Source organism: Durio zibethinus, chromosome 4 (assembly GCF_047325235.1).
Source record: "Durio zibethinus cultivar Kanyao isolate XHJ-2024 chromosome 4, ASM4732523v1, whole genome shotgun sequence".
Taxonomy (NCBI): Eukaryota; Viridiplantae; Streptophyta; class Magnoliopsida; order Malvales; family Malvaceae; genus Durio; species Durio zibethinus.
The window spans coordinates 11406669-11430310 of NC_143165.1; the positions used below are offsets into that span (position 1 = coordinate 11406669).

The 23642-nt window shown below is 27.2% G+C and overlaps 1 protein-coding gene across 12 annotated transcripts; it reads left to right on the forward strand.

Moving 5' to 3' along the window:
- Nucleotides 1-127: 127 nt before the first annotated feature.
- Nucleotides 128-20612, forward strand: LOC149519157 (uncharacterized). 12 transcript variants are annotated; one of them, XM_089759592.1, is made up of 15 exons: nucleotides 128-484; nucleotides 660-743; nucleotides 3152-3243; nucleotides 4559-4650; nucleotides 7028-7101; nucleotides 7687-9613; nucleotides 10008-10515; nucleotides 10869-11123; nucleotides 11476-11925; nucleotides 12929-13564; nucleotides 13912-14529; nucleotides 15524-16237; nucleotides 18804-19517; nucleotides 19760-19956; nucleotides 20274-20612. In XM_089759592.1, the coding sequence occupies exons 6-14, from the start codon at nucleotides 7698-7700 to the stop codon at nucleotides 19916-19918; spliced, it is 5970 nt and encodes a 1989-aa protein (XP_089615718.1). In that variant the 5' UTR covers nucleotides 128-484; nucleotides 660-743; nucleotides 3152-3243; nucleotides 4559-4650; nucleotides 7028-7101; nucleotides 7687-7697; the 3' UTR covers nucleotides 19919-19956; nucleotides 20274-20612. The 12 variants fall into 12 exon arrangements, with proteins under 12 accessions (XP_089615718.1, XP_089615724.1, XP_089615720.1 ...); XM_089759598.1 differs by having other exon boundaries at nucleotides 18804-19508; XM_089759594.1 differs by lacking the exon at nucleotides 7028-7101 and having other exon boundaries at nucleotides 244-484.
- The last annotated feature ends 3030 nt before the right edge of the window (nucleotides 20613-23642 follow it).

Consider the following 23642-nt stretch of genomic DNA (forward strand, 5'->3'; position numbering starts at 1 on the left):
TCACTTATATTAATAGAATATTTTGAAAATATTTTTTATTTTATTATTTTTATTTAAAAATCAATAAATTAAAAATCCAATGACAGTTTAATATTAAACCGTAATATAGTGATAAATTAAAGAAGGTACAGCTTCGAAGAAGAGAAAGAGACGTTCAGGCCCTAATCTAATCGCCTTCCACTAAGGATTAGAATAAGAAAAATAGTAATTACAATAATAATAAACAAAGACTCCAAAGAAATTGAAGAAGTCTTTGGTGAAACTTACTTTTCTCGGAAGCGAAGTTCTTTGATGGTTGAATTTTTTATTCAATTGAAGCAAAGTTGTTGGATCTTGAAACTTCACATTTCTTTGTTATTTCTATCTTTTCTTCTTTTGTATTGCTGCCTTACCTTTCGCTTACAGCTCTCTCCTCAAACAGTTTCCATCGAGGCAATCAAGCATCGTCTTCTATCATTATCTCCACATCTTCCAGCTAGTTAGAGTACCAAATCCTTTGCTTGATTTCTGCTTTATTGCTCTTCTTTTTATAACTCAACAAAAAAAATTTGGTGCTTTTTTAATTTCCTTGATTTTCTACTTTGCTTTTATAACTAAAAAAAGCGTTCTTTTTTTTTTTTTGGCTTTTATTGATTTCTAATTTTCTGTTCTTTTAACAGGGAAATAGAAAAAAAAAAAAAAAAACTGGTCCTTGATTTTCCTTTACTGATCCATACGGCTTTTGAAGATCCATCTCAAGTGAGGTATGCTTCAATAAACCATTATATATAAATTTTATTCTCCGTAATTTTTGCTATGCTCAACTTCATTTCTCGTTTGCCTCGATTAGTCTTCGATTTTTCACTTTCTTACTTGTTTATGAATTTACTTCAAAATAAAAAATAATAAAATATATATTTTAAAATTTTTAAAATAATTAGTATCTCTTAAAATAGCTAAAAAGTATTATTAAACAAAAAATATGATTCTATATAAATTAATAAAATATTAACATAAAAATAATTTCAAGGAAAATATAAAAGAATTATTTTTTAAAATGAAAGAATAAAAAAATATTGATGTAAAGATGTGAGATCTAGAAATAATAAAATTTGTTTCAATTGACATAAAATTTATTAAAAATATTGTAACATTTTAAAAAATAAGTTATGAAAATTTTAAAAGTAATAAAAGGTAAGAATAAGGTTTTACTTGATATAGAAAATGAAAAGGGGTAAGGATACAACTTTTTAATTTAAAGTATAAAATAAAAAAATATTATAAATTTTAATTATTGGATTAATAAGTTTTTCACTCATGATTTTTTTTTTACCTTTAATTTTAACCAGGCAAAATTTAAGTGTTGAAAGATATTATTTTAACATAAATAATTACATTAGTAATGTAAAATTTAAATTAATTATTTTTTTAATTAATAGATATATAACATCAATGGCTAAACAAATACTTTCAAGGCTAAAATGATAACATAAAAAGTTAATATTTTAAAATTTATTGTAAAAAATTATTAATGTAAATAATTGAGAAGAATAATAAAATTTATAGCAGTTAGTTTAAAATATGTTAAAAGTGATGTAATAACTTAAGATAAAATTATAAAAATTTTAAATATGATAGAAAGATAAAAATAAATCGTAAAAAGATATTTTTTAACATAAATGATTAAGTTGTTATGTAAAATTTAAATTAATTATATTCATGTAAATATTTTTTTGGGCAATGACTAAAAAATACTTAAAAGTTAAAAAATTAATTTTTGAAAATAAAATATCAAAAAAATTATTAATGTAAACATGTGTGAAAAATTATAAAATTAGTATAATTTGTTGTAAAATAGGTCATAAGTATTATAAAAAAAGTTATAAATCTTTTAACATAAATAATTAAGAAAAAAAAAGTATAAAAATATATTATTTTAACATAAATAATTAAGAAAAAAATAAGTGTAAACATTATTATTTTAACATAGATAATTAAGTTTGCAATGTAAAATTTAAATTAATAATTATTTTTTTTGTAAATTTTTTAAGCCAATGGCTAAAAATACTTTAAAGGCTAAAAAGTTAATGTTAAAAAATTAATATTAAAAAATTTAAAAATAACTTAATTAGAAGTGTCGTAACATTAAAATAAACATTTATAAAAATTTAAAATGTAATAAAAAGTAAGAATAAACATAAATATTTGAGAATAATAATAAAACTCATATCAATTAAGGCAAAAGGAGTTGGAAATATTTTTTTTTTCAAAAAATTACTAGTGTAAATAAGTGAGAAGAATAATAAAATTCATATCAATTAGTATAAAATGATTTAGAAGTATCATAACATCATTAAAAAGAGTTATGAAAATTTTAAACATAATAAAAGATAAAGAATAAACGTAAACATGTAAGAGTAATAAAATTCATATTGATGTAAAATATGTTAAAAATATCTTAATGGATTAAGAAATGGCTATAAAAATTATAGTCATAATATAATATAAGAGTAGACGTTAGATAATATTATTTTAATATAAATAATTAAATTGGTAATGTAAAATTTAAATTAATTATTTTTTTATAAATAATTTTAGGTTAATCGCTAAAAAATATTTTAAGGTCTAAAAAAGAAAATGTTAACAATTAATATTTGAAAATAAAAAAAAACTTCTTAAAAAAAAACTTAATAACATAAACAAATAAAAAAGATGATAAAATTAATATCATTTTACGTAAAATGAATTAAAAGTGTTATAACACCTTAAGAATGATAAATGAAAATAAGACTGAAGTAGGCAACATAAAATTTAAATTAATTATTTTTCCAGTAAATAGTTAAGATAAATGGCTAAAAAATACTTTTAAGGACAAAAAAAGTAAAAAGATTGATATTTTTAAAATTAAAAATTTCATAAAAAGTATTAACTTAAACAGGTAAGAGGAATAATAAAGACATTAACTTAAACAATGTTGCTATATGTTTTTGGCTTTCATTGCTTTCTACTTTCTTTTTCATTTTTAATGATAAAAAAGTACTGTATTATTTTGTTTCATGCTATATCTATTTTGATTTGCTTTTAGCTCCAAAGAAAGAAAAAAATAATTTCATGTTTTTATAATTTTATTGTTGTTGATTTTTTTACCCTTTCTTTTTAAATTTCTATTTAGGTTGGTTCTTAATTTTCCCTTCCTAATGATCTGTGGAGTTGGTGATGTAAAACGTCCACGTACCTTAATTTAGAAGATCCATTCCTAGTTAGGTAAGCTTAAATAATATATATTTTTTAATTTTTCATAATTTTTTATTTATTCCAAAGTTCTTTACTTGTTTCTTTCCCTACCAAATTTAAATAAAAACTGCATTTATACTGTTTCTTTACTCTAAAACATTATGATATATTCTTAATATATACGCGCATGAACACTGAAGAATTTCTACTATCTGCTGAAAATTTAATTTCCAAGTTGATCCATCAACAATTGTTTCTGTTTGTTACTGTAATGGATTAGAGCAAGTCTTTGATTTTTCCAAACAAATGGGTGAGCTTGAGGTACCTCTTTTCTCTCCATTTCTCGATTTCTTTTATTTATTCTTTTTCCCTGAGACAAAATAAAAAATATAACTAAAAGTGTAAATGGTTAGAGAGTTGAGAACTCGAGATGAGGAATTATGCATTTGTGTGAAAAATCTATTTATAACTACACATTCCGTTTCTTTTTTTTTTGTTATTTTTTTGGGATGTTACATATATGATAAATATTTTGAGATGGAAATAATATCAATTAACAAATAATTATTACCATATAAAAAATAAAAAATCTTATTATAAGATTTTAATTTTGATAAATTTATTTAAGCTGTGGAGTTTCATGTATATCAGCTAAGATGATTTAAAAAACTATTTCTTCCATACGTTAGGATAAATCAACGGAGGAAATAAACAAGATTTTTAATTATTAAATCTGTCAACGCGTCGAATTTAATCCATGGAAACCAACAAAATAAAGTAGGGGTGAAAGTGATTGTTGAAAAATAATTGAAAAAAGACAAAACTAAGGGGTCAATAATTCAAAAGTGCATCAATGATGCCATGTCCCACTAAGGATTTGAACAAGCAAAATGATAATAATGATGATAAAAGAGAATCCAAAGAAATTAAACAAATCTTTGATCAAACTTTTCTCTGTAGTTTCAATCAGTCACAAAGATTTCAATCACAACTTCTCAATATTTGTGGATACTTGAAGCTCTTTGTTCATTTGAAACAAAGTTGGTTTCCACTTAAGTTTTCTCCGAACTCAAAAAAAAAAAAAAAATCTGCGTGGATCCCGAGAATTCATGTTTCCTAGATATATTTATCTTGTTTTCTGTGTTTTTCTCTCTAGAATGAAACAAAATAGTGTTGCTCTATAATTTTTTTTGCTTTCTTTGCTTTCTATTTTCTATTTTGTTTTATGCTATATCTATTCTGATTTGCTTTTAACTCCAAAAAAAATGGAAAAAAAATAATTCAATGTTCTCATAATTTTATTGCTGCTAATCTTTATTACCTTTTTCTTTTAATTTCTATTTAGGTTGGTCCTTAATTCTCCTTTCCTAATGATCTCTGGAGTTGGTGATGTAAAGAGTTCACACAGTTTAATTTAGAAGATCCATCCCCAACTAGGTATGCTTAAATAATTATTTTTATTTCCATAATTTTTTATATGCTCAAAAGTTGTTTACTTGTTTGTTACCCTGGCATATTTAAAAAAGAAAACTGTATTTATAAGGAAAAAAGTGAAATAAATTGATTCATTTAAAAATTGAGAAAATATTAGATAGATTAATGATCAAAATATATAGTATGCCCTTACTCTAACACTTAACATATATTCTTAATATACGCATAAACACTGAATAATTTCTTCCATCTGCAGAATTTTTAATTTTCAAGTTGATCCATCAACAATTTGTTCTCTTTTACTTCTCATTTTCATAGAGCTATATGTTGCTCCTAAAGTAATTAAGATACTTCGCAGCATATCAGCTAATATAATCTAAAAATTTGCTTCTTTCAAGTGTTAGGATGAATCAATGGAGGAAAAAAAAAAAACCAAGAGATTTAGAATCATTAACCCATTCTTTTGTTTGTTTGGTCATTAAATCTAATTGCATTGCATGGAGCATAATTTGATACAGAATCCAATCCATGAAAACCAACAAAACTGAGTAAGTGAGAAAATTATTGTTGAAAAATAAATTTAATCCATGAAAACCAACAAAACCGAGTAGGTGACAAAATCATTGCTGAAAAATAATTGAAAAAGGAGAAAAATAAAGGGATCAATAATTCAAAAGTGAGCTTGAGGTTCCTCTTTTCTCTCCGATTCTCCATTTCTTTTACTTATTCTTTTTTCCTGAGACAAAACAAAAGGTGCTAAAAGAGTAAATGGTTAGAGAGTCGAGAACTTGAGATGAGGAATTACGCATTTGTGTGAAAAATCTATTTATAGCTACTCATTCCGTTCCTTTTTTTTTTTGTCATTTTTTTGGGATGTTACTTTTATATCCTATTTCTTTTTTCAAAATCTAAAATTCTTATTTAATTTTTTATATTTTAAATTATTTTTTATTTTTTTAACATAAAAAATTATGAAAATTTAATTTTATACAAAATTAAATTTTAATATTATATATATTAAAATCAAAGTTTTTTTTTAATTTCGTAAAAATTAATATATGAGAAATATTTTTAAATGAAAGTAATATCAATTATCAAATAATTATTGTCTTAAAAAAATAAAAATTTTTATTATAAGATTTTAATTTCGATAAATTTGTGTAAGCTGTGGAATTTCCCAGTATATCAGCAAATGACGATATGAAAAACTATTTCTTTCATACGTTAGGATAAATCAACGGAGGAAATAAACAAGATTTTGAATCATTAAATCTTTCAATGCATCGAATTTAATCCATGAAAAACCAACAAAACAAAGTAGGTGAGAAAGTGATTGTTGAAAAATAATTGAAAAAATACAAAATAAAGGGGTCCATAATTCAAAAGTGCATCAATGACGCCATGTCCCACTACCATCAATAGATCAGTTTTCTTCAAGGAAAAAAAAAAAAATTTGACCGAGCACAAAAAAGAAAAAGTAAACGTGTGACTTGAAGGCATTGCACCCAACTCCCAACAAAAGGAAAAGATGCTTGGGCCCTTGTCCTGTCCAGCTGTTTTCCACTAAGGATCTGAGCAAGTAAAATGATAATGACGGTGATAAAAGAGAATCCAAAGAAATTAAACAAGTCTTTGATCAAACTTTTCTCTGTAGTTTCAATCAGTCACGAAAATTTCAAGCACAACTTCTCAATATTTGTAAATACTTAGAAACTCTTTTGTTCATTTCAAATAAGGTTGGTTTCTACTTAAGTTTTCTTTGAACTCAAAAAAAAAAAAAAAAACTGCGTGGATAGAAATAAAAAGCTCGATCTTGAATCCTGAAAATTCATATGTCCTTGGTATATTTGTCTCTTTTTTTTTTCTTGTGTTTTTCTCTCTGCAATAAAAGAAGCAAAAATAGTATTGCTGTATAATTTTGTGGTTTCTTTGAGTTCTATTTTTTATTTTATTTCATGCTATATCTATTCTGATTTGCGTTTAACTTCAAAAAAAGAAAAAAATAATTCAATGTTCTTATAATCTTATTGTTACTAATCTTTATTTCCTTTTTCTTTTAATTTCTATTAAGGTTGATGATGAAAAAAATTCTCACAGCTTAATTTAGAATGTCCATCCCCAATTTGGCATGCTTGAATAATTATTTTTATTTCCATAATTTTTTATATGCTCAAAAGTTGTTTACTTGTTTGTTTCCCTACCTTATTTAAATAAAAGACTGCATTTATAAGGAAAAAAAATGAAAAAAATGGATTTATTTAAAAATTGAGAAAATATTAGATAGATTAATGATCAAAATATATACTGCCTTTACTCTTAAGACATGTAACATATATTCTTAATATACGCATGAACACTGAATAATTTCTTCCATTTGCAGAATTTTCAATTTCCAAGTTGATCCTTCAACAATTTTTCTCTTCTACTTCACAATTGGCTCTCAAAGTAATTAAGGTACTTTGCAAACATTCACAATTGCTTTTGTCTCTCTAGATGTTTATGTTAGGTCAAAAGGTTTCAATATAATCACGTCAGCGAAAGCGAAAATAAATAATTAATCAAACACACAAGAAATAATAATTTAACGTAATTCGGTTCAACCGATCTACGTCCATGGATAAAAATAAAATTCACTAGTTGTAGAGAATTACAAACATACATCATAACATATCAATCACTCAACAGTCAATACTCATAGATCCTCTCAATCTTCTCTAATTTTATGAAGTATTCTAAACTCAAATAAACATATACCCATATGCATCTTTTCAACACAACCAAACACATATTTATATGTATCCATGCATCATATCTATGTGGATTTTTTTAGTCTCCTCTAGTCCACTCACAAACAAATATACACACTCGTAAGACGTAGAGTTTTAATACTCCTATGGGTGTATATCCCATAAAACCCTACAACTGTATTTTTATTTTTATTTTGAGCTTGTTATTTTGTGTGTGGGTCTTGCATGTGCGTGTTGATTTTCCCAACAATTTATATGTTTACTAATCATTAAAGTTGTTTTTCAATCTCAGATCATCAAAGAATGGCTGCTGAATTTGCTGCCTCTGGTGCTGCTAATGCTGTAGGAAACCTCGCAACAGAATATGCATCACCTTATGTTGGTTACTTTTTCCGATTTGGGAAAATTGTTGAAGAATTCAAGAATAGGAGAAAAGAACTTGAATTGAAAAGTGATCGGGTAAAAAATGATGTCGAAGAGGCTATAAGGCAAAATGAGGTAATTGAGAAGGATGTCCAAGACTGGCAACCAAGGGCAGAGACAGAACTGAAAGAAACCCAGAGTTTGGAAGCTGAAATAGAACGTAAGAAGTGTTTCGATTGGTGTCCAAGTTGGGGTTGGCGATACTGCTTAAGTAAGAAAGTGGCAAAGAAGACGATCTCTATCAATAAACTTCTTGAGAGTTGTAACTTTCCACGGGTGGGCCACCTTGCTCCTCTTCAGGGGATAGAATTCTTCCCATCTGAGGATTTCATGCCTTCTAAATCTTCAAACTCAACTTTAAATGACATCATCAAGGCTCTAGACACTAATGGTGTGAACATGATTGGATTGTATGGAATGCCAGGGGTGGGCAAAACAACTTTGGCAAAAGAAGTTGGGAAGCATGCCAAAGAGCTCTTTGACAAAGTTGTGATGGCTACAATGTCCCAAACGCCAAACATCAACAAAATTCAAGATAAATTTGCAGAATTATTAGGTTTGAAATTTAAAGCAAGCACGGAAGAAGGAAAAGCAGAAGAGCTATGGCGGAGATTGCAAGGAGTGGAGAAGATCCTCATAATTATCGATGATGTTTGGAATGAGTTTAAATTGCAGACTGTAGGTATTCCATTCGGAGTTAAACACGGAGGTTGCAAAGTTCTTCTGACCACACGTCTTCAACAAGTCTGTGTTCGTATGAATTGTCAACAGAAATTTCAACTTGACATCTTATGCAAAGATGACGCATGGGCTTTGTTCAAAGATACTGCTGGTCTAAAAGATGCTTCTTCGAGATTGAATGATGTTGCCGAGGATGTTGCTAGTGAATGCAAGGGTTTGCCTCTTGCAATTGTAACAATCGGAAAAGCTTTAAAAGGTGCAAGTCTAGATGGGTGGCAAGCAGCAAATAAGCGACTCAAGGACTCAAGACATTTAGACAATGAAGAGGTTTCTCAAGACATCTACAACTGCCTTAAGCTGAGTTATGATTATTTGAAGCGAGATAATATTCGAACATGTTTCTTGCTGTGTTCCCTTTTTCCAGAAGATTGGGGTATCAAGATTGAGGAGTTGGTTATGTTTGCAATTGGTCATGGATTATTTTCTCATATTTACTTAATTGAAGACTTGCGGAGAGAAATTCGTGAAGCACTAAGAAACCTCCAGGAGTCTGGTTTGTTATTGAGAACTGATGATGATGATGATGAAAGATATGTAAGGATGCATGACGTGGTTCGTGATTTTGCTCATTGGATAACATCTACAGGGAAAAACATATTCATGGTAAAAGAGGGGTTGATGGAATTGCCTACAAGTGAAAGTTGTGGATCTCATACAGCAATCTCCTTTTGGAACAGCAACATAAATTTTTTTCCTGAAAAATTAGAATTTCCAGAACTCAAAATTTTGATTTTTACAGGAAAGACTTTAGTGAAAGTTCCGATTGCATTTGTTGGAGGAATGAAAGCCCTCCGAGTTTTGCATCTCGAAAATGTCATTTTCTCACTAGAAGTACTTAATTTGGTAACAAATCTTCGAACTCTGTGCCTTGTAAAATGCCAGTTGGAGAACATCTCACCGTTGGGAAATATGAAAAACCTTGAGATTCTTGCATTTTCTGATACTAATATTTATGAGCTACCTGAAGAATTAGCGGCATTGCGTGGCCTAAAATCGCTACATTTTTTTAACTCTAGAAGGGAACAGATCAATTTTCCCCCTAATTTACTATCAAGGTAATATTAGATGTCAATTATTTTATTTAATCATATTGCCCAAAATTAAGTATTTAGTTTTATGTTATTTATTTTTTTTATTTACTTTATTAAATAATTTGATTTTAGACTATGGGAAAAATATCTACCTTAAGCTTTTGGTCACTCCCATTATTATGAAGCATTAAGAGCTGTAGTCATTTCCATTAAAAAAAACATGCTATTATATAACATGATTGTCACATGAATTACAAAACAATAAAAAAAATGCTCAAACCTTTTTTTATAAGAAAAGGTGCTGAAGAATCATGCTATATTTGCTGAGGTAATTAAAATTAATTTATGTTTATTTCTATTTCTATGATCCGCTTTAAGTGTTTGATAATACTTTTTTGTATTTGTGTGTAACAAATAGGTTGACATCACTCCAAGAACTGTACGTGATATGTGAAAACAATGTTGACTTATTGGAGCTGAATTCATTGTCTCGTTTGACTGTGCTGTCACTGAGGGTTTCTACTGCTCAATGTTTTCCAGAAAACTTTGTGTTCCCTAAACTACAAAGCTACATTATAGTTGTAAATAAATATGTTAAATTTATGCCGGGGCCAAACTTTAGAACCTTGGAAATTGTTGACTCAACGTCATTAAGTGCATACAACGAGTTGTTCTGCAATGTGGAAAAGTTGGCTCTGGAGAATGTCATGGGACACAAAAATATTGTCCCAAACGTAGATCCTGAGGGTCTAAATGCAAGCCTCCAAAGTCTAAAGAATGCAACCATTCGGGAGTGCAGTGAATTGAAATCCATCTTCCCGCCTTGCCTTGCTCAAAGTTTGTTGCATCTACAAGAACTTGAAATATCTGAGTGCGATAGATTAGAACAAGTCTTTGATTTTCCCCAAGAAGTGGGAGAGCTTGAGGTATCTGTTTTCTCTCCATTTTTCCTTTAATGGATAATGAGAAATTGCTAAACTTTATATATTGCTCATATAATTAACTTCTATTGAAGATTAGAAGAGATAAAGTTTAATTAAATTATATTAGTAACTAATCTAAATGTATATTTATTACATGACTTGCAAGTTGAGAAAACTAACACTATATATCTTTTTTTTTTTCTCTTTATTAGTACACTTTATAAAATCATTGTATTTTTTCTCTTTTTTTTTATTCTTTATTAAATTATATATTATTCAATAACTACTATTATTGCCTTTGTATGTAATGTTTTCTCTATATTTATTTACCTTTTCAATCAATGAATTCATGTCAGGCACGACCACTCTCTAATTTAACTTCTTTGGAGCTAGAGTCATTACCAGAACTACAGTGGATATGGAAAGGGCCCACCCATCTTGTTAACCTCCAAAGTCTTGAGACTATGAGAATGTGGGACTGTGCGAAACTGGCATATCTCTTTCCGACTCCCCTTGCTCAAAGTTTGGTGCATCTACAGGAACTTGACATATCTAGGTGCGATAGATTAGAACAAGTCTTTGATTTTCCCCAAGAAGTGGGAGAGCTTGAGGTATCTGTTTTCTCTCCATTTTTCCTATAATGGATAATGAGAAATCGCTAAACTTTATATATTGCTCATATAATTAACCTCTATTGAAGATTAGAAGAGACGAAGTTTAATTAAATTATATTAGTAACTAATCTAAATATATATTTATTACATGACTTGCAAGTTGAGAAAACTAACACTATATATCTTTTTTTTTTCTCTTTATTAGTACACTTTATAAAATCATTGTATTTTTTCTCTTTTTTTTTATTCTTTATTAAATTATATATTATTCAATAACTACTATTATTGCCTTTGTATGTAATGTTTTTTCTATATTTATTTACCTTTTCAATCAATGAATTCATGTCAGGCACGACCACTCTCTAATTTAATTTCTTTGGAGCTAGAGTCATTACCAGAACTACAGTGGATATGGAAAGGGCCCACCCATCTTGTTAACCTCCAAAGTCTTAAGACTATGAAAGTATGGAATTGTGCGAAACTGGCATATCTCTTTCTGACTCCCCTTGCTCAAAGTTTGGTGCATCTAGAAGAACTCTACATAAAAGATTGCGGCTCTTTGGAACATGTAATCTTCGGAGAAGCAGAAAATGAGGTCTTCAATATGACAAAGGATAAGGGTGGACTTCCACCACAAGCCATTGTGCTACAGAGATTGCAAATTTTAAGACTTAAAAATTTAGAGAAGTTGAGTAGTTTTTGTCCAGGAAATTTTATTATGTCATTATCTTTGAAGGAGTTCGAAGTTTGCAATTGTCCCCAATTAACTGAGTTTAAGACATTGCAGGCCCATTTAAAGGTACGTACTTCTCTTATACTATATTTTGGTTTTAATTTTGTTTATTTTGGTAATAATTAATTGAATTATTTATCTTATAACACAAACGTCAAAATTTAGTACATTCACATCTACATGTAAAAGTATCATATATAATTGGCTTCTGTTGATGTTTAAAAGAAAAAAGTTTAATTCAATGTATATTTATTGCATGCTTGCAGGTTGAGAAAACGAATACTGTATCTTTTTTTCTTTTTATTAACACACATTATAAAATCTTTGTATTTTTTTCTCTTTTTTTATTCTTTATATAATAAAATATTATTCAATAACAAGTAGTATTGAATTTATAAAGCTCTTAAATCGTACAATTTGATAAACGGTAAAAAGGGAAAATTAAAAATAAAAAATAAAAAAAGGAAACAGGAAGGAGAACGAGAAAGAAAAGAAAAAAAAAAGAAAATGTAGGAAGAGAAAGAAAAAGAAGGAAAAAAAAAGAAAAGAAAAGAAAAAAAAAGGGAAAATGAAATTATTTAAAAAGTTTATAATTTTATAATCTATTGTATTAAAAATTAAATTAATAAAATTAATTATATTGATTATTTTTTCCTACATAATTTTAATCTTGTTTATAAATTTATTTTATTTTACTTTTACACACACCATTAATTACATTGTAATTGCATTCAATTTATATTCGTATAAAATATTTATGGATAAAAAATATATAAAAATATATTTTATTGTAGCGTCTTACCATACCTATGTCCTCCTTTTATAATTGTTGTGTTGTCGTGTCCATGTCATGTTTTAACTATATTATTTGTCATTATTCATGCTTTCTAGATTCTAGTTATACTCAACTTAATTTGGATTGTTTAAATTTCTAGGATAATGAATTTTTAATGAAAAGCGAGAGATAAAATTGTTCTTTTAACTCAAATCTTTCTTTTTCTAATAAAAGAAATCCAATTATATGTTTCTAATTCTGCTAATAGTTTCCATTATATTGTGAATTTATCAGGATGTCCCATCATATGGTTTCAAGGAATTGTTATGCAATGTCAAAGAACTTACCATGGATGGAATCATGTATCACAATTTGAAACATCTCTTCTCACCATCACTTGTTCAAAGCTTGGGGATGCTAGAACAACTCACGATAGAATGCTGCGATGAACTGGAACACATTGCCACTGAGTTGGAAATTGATAATAATGTAGAATCAGACAGTGGCCTTCTCCATCATCCGCCCTTGCCAAAATTGACATCTCTTGAAATAGATGGGCATATTAGGTCCTTACAAAAGTTAAAAGATTTGACCATTCGATATTGTAAGCGGTTGAAAGTGGTATTTGAAATGGATGGGCTTCTTGAAAAGGAAGAAATTAGTCAGACACCGCTACTCTCAAATTTAACAAGTTTGGATCTAGCTTTTTTACCGGAATTGGAGAGTATATGGAAATCACAATCAACCCATCAATATCATGCAAGCCTCCGAAGTCTGAAGGTTGTATACATTTTTAAGTGTGATAAATTGAAAGCGATCTTCCCGCCTTGCCTTGCTCAAAGTTTGTCGCATCTACAAAAACTCTCTATATGTGCCTGTAAGGGATTAGAGCAAATCATTGATTTTCCCCATGAAATGGGTGAGCTTGAGGTACTTGTTCTCTCTCCATTTCTCCTTTAATGAATAATTAGAAATTACTAAACTTTTTATATTGATCATATAATTAACCTCTGTTGAAGTTTAAAAGAAATAAAGTTTAATTAAATTATATTAGTAAATAAATTAAATTTATACTGATTACATGGCTTGCAAGTTGAGAAGGCTAACACTATATATCTTTTTTCTCTTTATTAACACAATTTATAAAATATTTGTATTTTTTTCTCTTTTTTTGTTCTTTATGTAAAAATATATTATTCAATAACTACTATTATTGCCTTTGTACGTAATGCTTTTTCTATATTTATTTACCTTTTCAATCAATGAATTCATGTCAGGTACGATCACTCTCTAATTTAACTTCTTTGGAGCTAACCTCATTACCAGAATTGAAGTGGATATGGAAAGGGCCCACCCATCTTGTTAACCTCCAAAGTCTTAAGACTATGGGAATATGGGAATGTGCGAAACTGGCATATCTCTTTTCGACTCCCCTTGCTCAAAGTTTGGAGCATCTAGAAGAACTCGAAATAAAAGATTGCGGCTTTTTGGAACATGTAATCTTCGGAGAAGCAGAAAATGAGGATCAAATAGTTTCAAACGTGGATGGCTATCCTTTCCGCTGGCCTAAGTTGAGAACTCTCAAGATAATTAATTGCGGAAGATTGAATTATGTGTTTCCAATCACTTTGGCTCAAGGACTTCCTTATTTGGAATCTGTTGAGATAACTGATTGTTCTCAACTAAAGCAGGTCTTCAATATGACAAAGGACAAGGGTGGACGTCCACTACAAGACATTGTGCTACAGAGATTGCAATTTTTAAGGCTTAAAAATTTAGAGAAGTTGAGTAGTTTTTGTCCAGAAAATTTTGTCATGTCATTATCTTTGAAGATGTTCGAAGTTTTCAGTTGTCCCCAATTAACTGAGTTTAAGACGTTGCAGGCCAATTTAAAGGTACTTCACTTATACTATAATTTTGTTTTAATTTTTTTTATTTTGGTAATAATTAATTGAATTATTTATCTTATAACACAAACATCAAAATTCAGTACATTCACATTTAAATGTAAAAGTATTATATAGTATTATATATAATTAGCTTCTGTTGATGTTTAAAAGAAAAAAAGGTTGATTAAATGTATACTTATTACATGGTTTGCAGGTTGAGAAAAACTAGCACTACATATTTTTTTCTCTCTATTAACACACTTTATAAAATCTTTGTATTTTTTTCTCTTTTTAATTCTGTACATAATAAAATATTATTCAATAACTACTATTATTGAATTTATAAAGCTTATAAATCGTATGATTTGGGGAAGGGAAAAAGGGGAAAATGAAAGAAAAAAAAGAAGAAACGGGATGAAAAAGAGAGAAAAGAAAAAGAAGAAAATGTAGGAAGAAAAAGAAAAAGAAGGAAAAAAAAGAAAAGAAAAGAAAAAAAGGAAAAAATGAAACTATTTAAAAAGTTTAAAATTTTATAATTTATTAGTATTAAAAATTAAATTAAAAAAATTATAATTATATTGATTATTTTTTCCTATATAATTTTAATCTTGTTTATAAATTTATTTTATTTTACTTTTACACATACCATTAATTATTTTATAATTGTGTTCAATTTATATCCGTATAAAAAATTTATGGATAAAAAATATATTTTATTGTCATGTTTTACCGTACCCATATTTTTTATGTTTAAAATTATTTAATTGTCTTATCCATGTCATATCATACCTGTATTATTTGTCACTATCCATGCTTTCTAAACAGTAATTATACTCAGCTTAATTTGAATTATTTAAATTTCTGCAGTAACAAACTTTTAGTGAAAAGCGAGGAATAAAAATATTCTTTTAACTCAAATCTTTCTCTTTCCTAATAAAAGAAATCTAATTATATGTTTCTAATGTTGCTGCTATTTTTCATTATATTGTGATTTTATCAGGATGTCAGAAAACTTGCCATGGATGGAATCATGTATCACAAAAATCTCATTCCAAGCGTAGATCCACAGGGACTAAATGAATTAACTTTTCTTACACTTAGAGATGATAAAGAGCTGGAATGCTTGATTGATACAACAGACCAAGGCCATGTCTCAACCGTTCCGCTGCTGCCAAATTTAACAAGTTTGGAGCTAGAGCTATTACCAGAATTGAAGTGGATATGTAAAGGGCCCAACCATTCGGTCTGCCTCCAAAGCCTGAAGGTTGCAGTAATTAGTCGCTGCAATAAATTGAAATATCTCTTCTCACAATCACTTGTTCAAAGCTTGGTGATGCTAGAACAACTCAAGATAGAATACTGCGATGAACTGGAACACATTGCCACAGAGTTGGAAATTGATGATAATATAGAATCAGACAGTGACCTTCTCCATCCTCCGCCCTTGCCAAAATTGACATCTCTTGAAATACATGGTTGTCCAAGACTACAATATGTCTTCATTGTGGCAAAAGTAAAGAATGGAGTTGATCATGCAATTGCGCTCCCTCACCTTCAACATCTACAACTTGAAAACTTGATAAATTTGAGTAGCTTCTGCTCAGAAAACTGTCTCATCATTTCACCATCCTTGGAAAAGTTACTCGTTGTAGTCTGCCCTCGATTGGAAAATTTCATAATTCAACAAACGGTCCACAAACAGCTTCAACCAAAGGTAATTTTACACTCTTTTCCTTCAATTGCAGTTCAAGATTTTGCTTTTGGCCCAAATCTTTTCTATGCTTATCAAAATACGTAGGTTTTACATGATAAAAATTAGAATAAATCATTCAAGACTTATGTTCAATTCTCATCTTTAGCAATCTTTTATGTTCAACTCATTCAATACTTAGTTAAACTTGTGTGTTAATTAAAAAAAAAAAAAAACATGTTCTGACTTGTTTGCTATTTAAAAAAAAAAATTGTTCTGTTAAGTAATGGCAAAATAGTAAAAGAAGCTCTCTAACTATATTATAATCAAATTTTCACTTAAGCCCTTTCATTGCTATTGTGTGCAATTTAGCCATCCTATTATTTTAATTTAATGAAACCCAATTTTGATGGGAAATTCAAACTGGTGACATGCATATATGTAGACAAACTTTGATGACATGGCACTCATGGAGAACATTTAAATAACATTTCACTTGCTTATAAAATAAATAAAATTTGAAAATCAATTAAACATATTTAATTTGTACATTGTAATTAAATATTAAGAATGGTTTTTGTTTTACATATATACTAGCTTTTTTAATCGTGTTATTATTTTCATAATTGAAATTTATTTTTTAATTAACTTTAATTTTTTATATTTCCTTAATAAAAGAATATTTAAACTTTTATTAATCAACTATATATAATCATACATTCATAAATTTTAAGATACGATTATATGATAGCATTCACATATTGTCGTTTTAAGTTTAATTTTTTACAAAATTTCAAAAATCCTTTCTTTTTTATCAAAAAATTAATTTTTTTTATTTATTTGCTAAACACCAAAAATTTTGTTACTAATTATTTATTTTTTGATAAAAAAAGCAAGGGTCAGTCTTTTAATAGTCAAAATTAATAATTTTTTATGATAATATTAATATGGATATAAAAAATCATTTTATTAAATTGTAAAGAAATTTATATTAATAGAATATTCATAAACTATTAAATCTTATAAACCCGAACCAAAAATAAAACATCAAATAATAATAATTTCTTTTATATATATATTTGATTGAACAATAAAGCATATATAATTATTATGATAATATTAATATGGATATAAAAAAAATCATTTTATTAAATTGTAAAAGACATTTATATTAATAGAATATTCATAAACTATTAAATCTTATAAACCCGAACCAAAAATAAAACATCAAATAATAATAATTTTATATATATATATTTGATTGAACAATAAAGCATATATAATTATTAATTTGTTCATAGCTATTTGCTTTTTATTAGTTTTTTTTTTTTTACATACTTCAACACATATATTTGCTTTTATTAAAACATAAGTCAAAGATACGCTTATAATAAAAAATCAAATATACAAACTGAGAATGCATATACAGTTGAAATCTCTTGAACTTATGCGTGACAAATATCCAACTTAACTAAATATATAAATATATATAAATAAAAAAAAATTTAGAATAAATCAAATTAAATGTATATATCACATAATAGAAATAAGACCAAATAAATAATTTGAAGGAACAAACAAATGGAGGAAATAAAAAAAATAAAATACGAAAAAAAGTAATGAACCATACCTATTACCGAGTTGAAATCAATCCAAATGTACGTATGTTTTCTTTCCATTATTGAAATTTGATAAAAAAAAATCAATGTCATTTAAGCAAAAAATATACAAAAGTAAAAACAATCCAACACCATCACATATTGATTTTTGCAAATAAAAAAGAAAATAAAAGAAAAAAGAGAATAATAAAGGCAAAAATGAACTTGTTCACGGTATGATGTGGTTTACTCTTCTTTCCAACTTTTGTCCATTCCCATCAAAACCAATAAATCATAACTGTCAAGTAAAAAAAAAAAGGCTTGTATTCTTCAATGTCCAATTCTAATAACAATAAATAAAATAAGCTTGGTTAGAAGGTGACCTCTCACTTTATAAACTCTTTATTTTCAATTTTAGATTCTGATTTCATCAAATAAAAATGTATTAAGTGTGTATATATATATATTATGATTAAATTTTAAAAAAAATAAATTATGATTTAATACATTTAAATGCAAAACTTATGCAAAATTTTCAACCTTTGTTAGAGTTTGATTTGAATTTAAATAGTTATCCAAAAATATTAAATTTAGATAATTTATTAAACAGAATTATTTGATGGTAGATAAAAATATATTAACCATATAAATACATATATATTTTTGGAACTATGATTAATTTAAAAAGAAAACGTAAATTATAATTTAATATATTTGAATTTAAAATTTATGCAAAAAATTTTTTTATAGATTTTGATTTGAATTTAAATAATATTCAAAAATATTAAATTTAAATAATTTATTAAATAGAGTTATTTGATAAATAATATAATAATATAAACATTATCCTACATGTCATAAAGAGAAGTTACTCACATAAACGTACTTATATATATATATATTAGATTTTGTACTTTTGAAGTCATATATTATTTGACCATTGTAATTTATTCAAATTTTAATGAAATTATGATATTTTTATATTTATACAGGAGTTACGAATCTCTGAGTTGGGACAAGACAATGTGTGTGACACTATTAATTGGGAGAATGTATTTCAAATTCAAGGCAGACACTTGTTCTCAAAGATAGAGATTTTAAATATAAAGGGTATACATCAGTTGCAGGGTCCCATCCAAGTTGCAAGCCTTCCTTATCTTAAAGACTTAAAAGTGTCAAGTTGTAAAAGGCTGAAATCTCTCTTCTCTTCTATGCTTGCTCCAAATATGCCGCAATTGAAAGCTTTGAAAATAAAGTGTTGTGAGGAGTTGGAAGAAATCATTGAAATGGACCAAACTTCAATAGCATCATCATCACAGAGTCATCTCCAACCTATATCCTTCCCTAGTCTTAAATTTATATCTATTTCTGGGTGCAGCAATTTGAAAAGCTTGTTTCCTATTAGTGTCGCCCGTTCTTTTACCAACCTCGAGAAAATTGAAATTAAAGGGCCTTCTAAACTAGAGCAAGTCTTTGGGTATCAAGGTGAACTAGACATTGAAGATGATCAAAAGGGAATAGTGCTCCCTCAATTAGAAATAGTGGATCTTTCTGAGCTATCAGACCTAAAGAGTTTTGCTCCAACTGGTTGTCATTTCCGATTCCCTTCTATGAGGTTGTTTGAAATAACCAAATCTCCCAAGTTGACCAGAAGTGTCATCATGGATTCAAAACATCCTGTGCCTGCCATAACAGAGGTAACAGAGGTACCTAACCAATTTTTTTTTTTCTAACTATTATGCTGAATTAATTAATTTGTTGTTCTTGATCATATTGATACTAATGATGAAACGATGATGGAAACAAAAGTTATGTTAGTATATAACTACATATTATTATGAATTGGATGACTCTTTTATATACATACATAAGTCATATGCATAATTAATTAATTAATTACTTACTTCTAGCATAACTTACTTAATGAGAATTGTCTTTTGTTGTGAAGGAACCCCAACAAGTTCAGAATAATACAACAGAAGGTTTCACCACAATGGAAGAAATAGTTGATAATCAATCCACCTGCAATGATATATTTTGGGGTCGTTTTCAATATCAAATACCTCTAGATATGACTCTGGGAGAAACAAGGATAATGTTTTGCTAGGAAGTGGAAATTTAAGGAGAAACTTGTTAGCTAAACAGGTAAATATGGCTTTTTTCCATGTCTAGTGGTGGATTTACATGGCATTGTGGGGTGTACTTTGAAAATCAAAAAAATTTAAAGAAAAATTGTATTGGATACCCTCAATATCTTTTTTGGGACACTGTTAAAAATTAGAAAATAAGAAATTTTAAAAGAAAATTTTCCATAAACATTCAAAATTTTCTTTTAAACACTATTTTCATGGATAATATTACTTCCCAACAAAAACCTTGAATCTGCCTCTGTCCATGTATTTATGATTTCCTTAATCAAGTTTCTTGTTTAAATTCTTATTCATTCTTTGCCTCAATGATAGGTGGTTGATACTTGATTATGCTTATCATCGTTTGAGCTTTCTGTTTTATGGCACCGTCAACTGGTTGGATCTCTATTTTTCAGTTTTACTTTGCAGTGAAGAACTAGTTTACTCTACATTTCATAGCATTTGCATATTTGATATTGTGAATAAAGTCATGTTTAGCCATTCATGTAAGACAAATTTCATGTATTTTTTTATTTGGACTTGAACTCAAGCTTACATGTCTCATAAATCCTCTTCTTATCGCTTGGCCAAGACATTGTTGGCAAAATTCATGTACTCTAAAGAAACATGGTTTTTTGTGTTCAGTTTGGTTTGCTGGTTCTTTATTAGTTCCTTATAGCAGCTTGTATGGATGAGCAGTATGTAATTATGTCTACTTGCATGTCATAGATGGTTCCCCATGCTTGTTTTTATTGTGGTGATTTAATAATTAATTCAGTGATATGTTATTTATACACCATGTTATATGAAGTCGTGTGATAAGACATCAAACATGAATAAATTTTGTTTTGATAATTTTTTATATTAATTTTGAAAATCAAAGTATCATATACATATGAACAGTAAAGTGTTCAAAAAATATCAAGACCCATACGGAGCCAAATTGAATTGAAAGTTAATTATCCGACAAATTTACATACAATATACTTTGTGGAGATTATTTGTTGTAGCAAAATTTGTAGAAGCAGCCCCAACAATAATACCAAAAGATACCATGCAATAATGATGATGAAATTCATGACATTTAAAAAGGAAAAATAAAAATATAAACCAAATCAAAACATGTAAATAGCAAAAATACTATTATGTAATTCAACTTTTACATCATATAATGTTTTAAATTCCACTGAGATCTTTATAATTTTTTATTATTCATCTAATTAGTGGGAATTTTTGGGTGGCTAATTTGGAAGAAGACAGCATGCTACCCCAAGGCCATCACTTTCCTCAAAGGCCAAGGGATAAATATTGTTGGAAGGAGCATCATTATGAAAAGGGACCAAAGGTTTTGGCCTTTTTTATTATATTTTCTTTTAGCTTTTATTGATTTCGACAATATAAACATATTTTCACTGATTTGTTAATTAATTGAAGATTGTCCATATTTCATCCATATTCTCATTTCTTGATCTAGCTATATATCGAATATCATTCTTTTTGAACAGTGTGAAATGAAATTAATTTAATTAATGAAGACGCATTTGCATACATGTGAATATTTTCTCTAGTTTTAAATTTTGAATTATTTCATTACTAGATTGATTGATTATTTATTATTTATTATTAAAAAAATGCATTTCCATAGACAAAAAATTCAAAATATAAACCATTCATGTTTTAGGCTGATAATTTATAGCTAGCTGCTTTATGTTTACATACTTTTTTTTTCATTTTTTCTTAATATAATTAAAAAGAATTTGATTAACCATGTTTACCATAAGTAAACCTAACGATTCACATATTCATATAGTGTGATATAATAAAATTCATATATTCGTTTCGTGTTTTACACAAAAATTATGTCATATTTCGTATCGATATAAAAATATAAAATATATATTTTTGATTTTGTTAAACTTATATATAATTATTATTATAATTTTAAATTCTATCACTTTCGTATTCTATTTTTATATTATATTCATATTATATAATCATGTCATATTTTAAATTATCAACTCTAATCATAATAAGTGATTATGGTATTCGGGTCATGGGGAGGGGGGATTTTTAATTGCTAGTTTTGAATTTCAAATTAAAACAAGAAAGTCATTCTCCTTATTTCTAGTTAGGATTATATATGACTTTTTCCGGTTATTATAAAGCAAAAAAGCTAGTCTTGATGCCAAGCCTTCAAGAGTTCCAAAAAAAAAATTGCTATGTCAATGAAAATTTTAGGAAATTCTTTAGTTATTAATTTTTTTATGAACTTAATAGTATAAGAAAGTATTATATAAGAAAAACATTGAATTAAATCAATAAATGAATCAACACATAATTAAATAAGTTTAATATAAAATTAAATTAAATTCACATATGATGAGAATTGAACTTAAAAATTTAATATTATCAGATTTATAAATATTATAATGTTGATAATGCACAAAGGTTACTTTTAAAAACACAAAAATATTTTCATTTTATCACTAAATATTAAAAAAAAAAACAACAATGAAAAAATATAAAGTGATAAAGTTAAAGATTTATAATATGAATTAAATTGGTCATTTTTATCTTTTAGTTTATATTTGTATCATTAATTTGCTTCATGTTGCGTCACATACATTTTACTATTCTTTAAAAATATATAATGTAGTAAAAGATGACTATAAAAGAAATTATTTTTTTAAAAACAAAATAAGATAATATGCTAAGTAAAATATTTCTTGAGACTCTACCGAAATATTAGAGGAATTCTTAATAATTATTTCTTATGAAAATAATATTATCTTTGGTTTTACGGATTATCATGAAAATAACTAAGTCAAAAACATTTTTCTAAATTTTATCTAGATATTGAGAAATTTGAAACACAAAATTTTTATTTTATTTCTAAATAAAATGATTCTAAAAAGGATGGCAAAAAAAGGGGTTTTATGATAATAAATGGGATTTAAGACATTAATTTTAAAATTTAAAATTTAGGCCATTTTTTTATCAATATCAAAGGAATATATGTTATTAATTGAGACTTTTTTTTTAACCGGTACTATGGGGCATAAAATACTTTTTAGGAGGGAGTAAAGTACCTACACTCTTGTGAGATGAATACATTTACAATGGTTGGTGAAATACTCTTATTCAAATTAAACCTTTTTCATTTGTATTCTATAATAGTTGAAGATCAAGGCACCTTGCTAGACTAGCATGGGCAATAGTGAAGAGCAATTTGAGAATCTTTAGATACGTAGAAATCTTAGTCAAGCATATAGAAAACCATAAAGAACTACCATGTAGGTAGAGCCATGCAGAACCTTTTTCATAGAATGCACCCAAATTAGAACACATGAAAAAACACTTCTTACCCTTTACTTGATTTTGGACAAATACATGGATCGTAGAATAGGAGAAGTTTAATAGCATCTTGATATCTGTAATAGGATGACACCACCGTTTCGAGGCTTCTGCAATACCTGATGAAAGCCTAAATGTATATATTTTCTTCAAAAAAAAAGGAATTTTCTTTGATAAGTAAAAAGGCAAATGTTTTCAAAACAATGAAACCAATTTCTTTTCCTATTTTGAAAATTTATTCATTATAAATCTATTTTTACTAACTTTTTTATTTTTGTGTTTTTTCTTTTTTGCATGCATCATCAAAAATATAAAATAGTTGCATTGAGGTGTATTTTTATTTTAGAT

Excerpts from the sequence above, each read along its gene's own strand:
- LOC149519157 (XM_089759592.1), top strand. The coding sequence starts at position 7,698 with ATGGCTGCTGAATTTGCTGCCTCTGGTGCTGCTAATGCTGTAGGAAAC. Across the intron at positions 9,614-10,007 it reads CCCCCTAATTTACTATCAAG|GTTGACATCACTCCAAGAAC; the intron begins GTAATATTAGAT and ends TGTAACAAATAG. Across the intron at positions 11,926-12,928 it reads CATTGCAGGCCCATTTAAAG|GATGTCCCATCATATGGTTT; the intron begins GTACGTACTTCT and ends TGAATTTATCAG.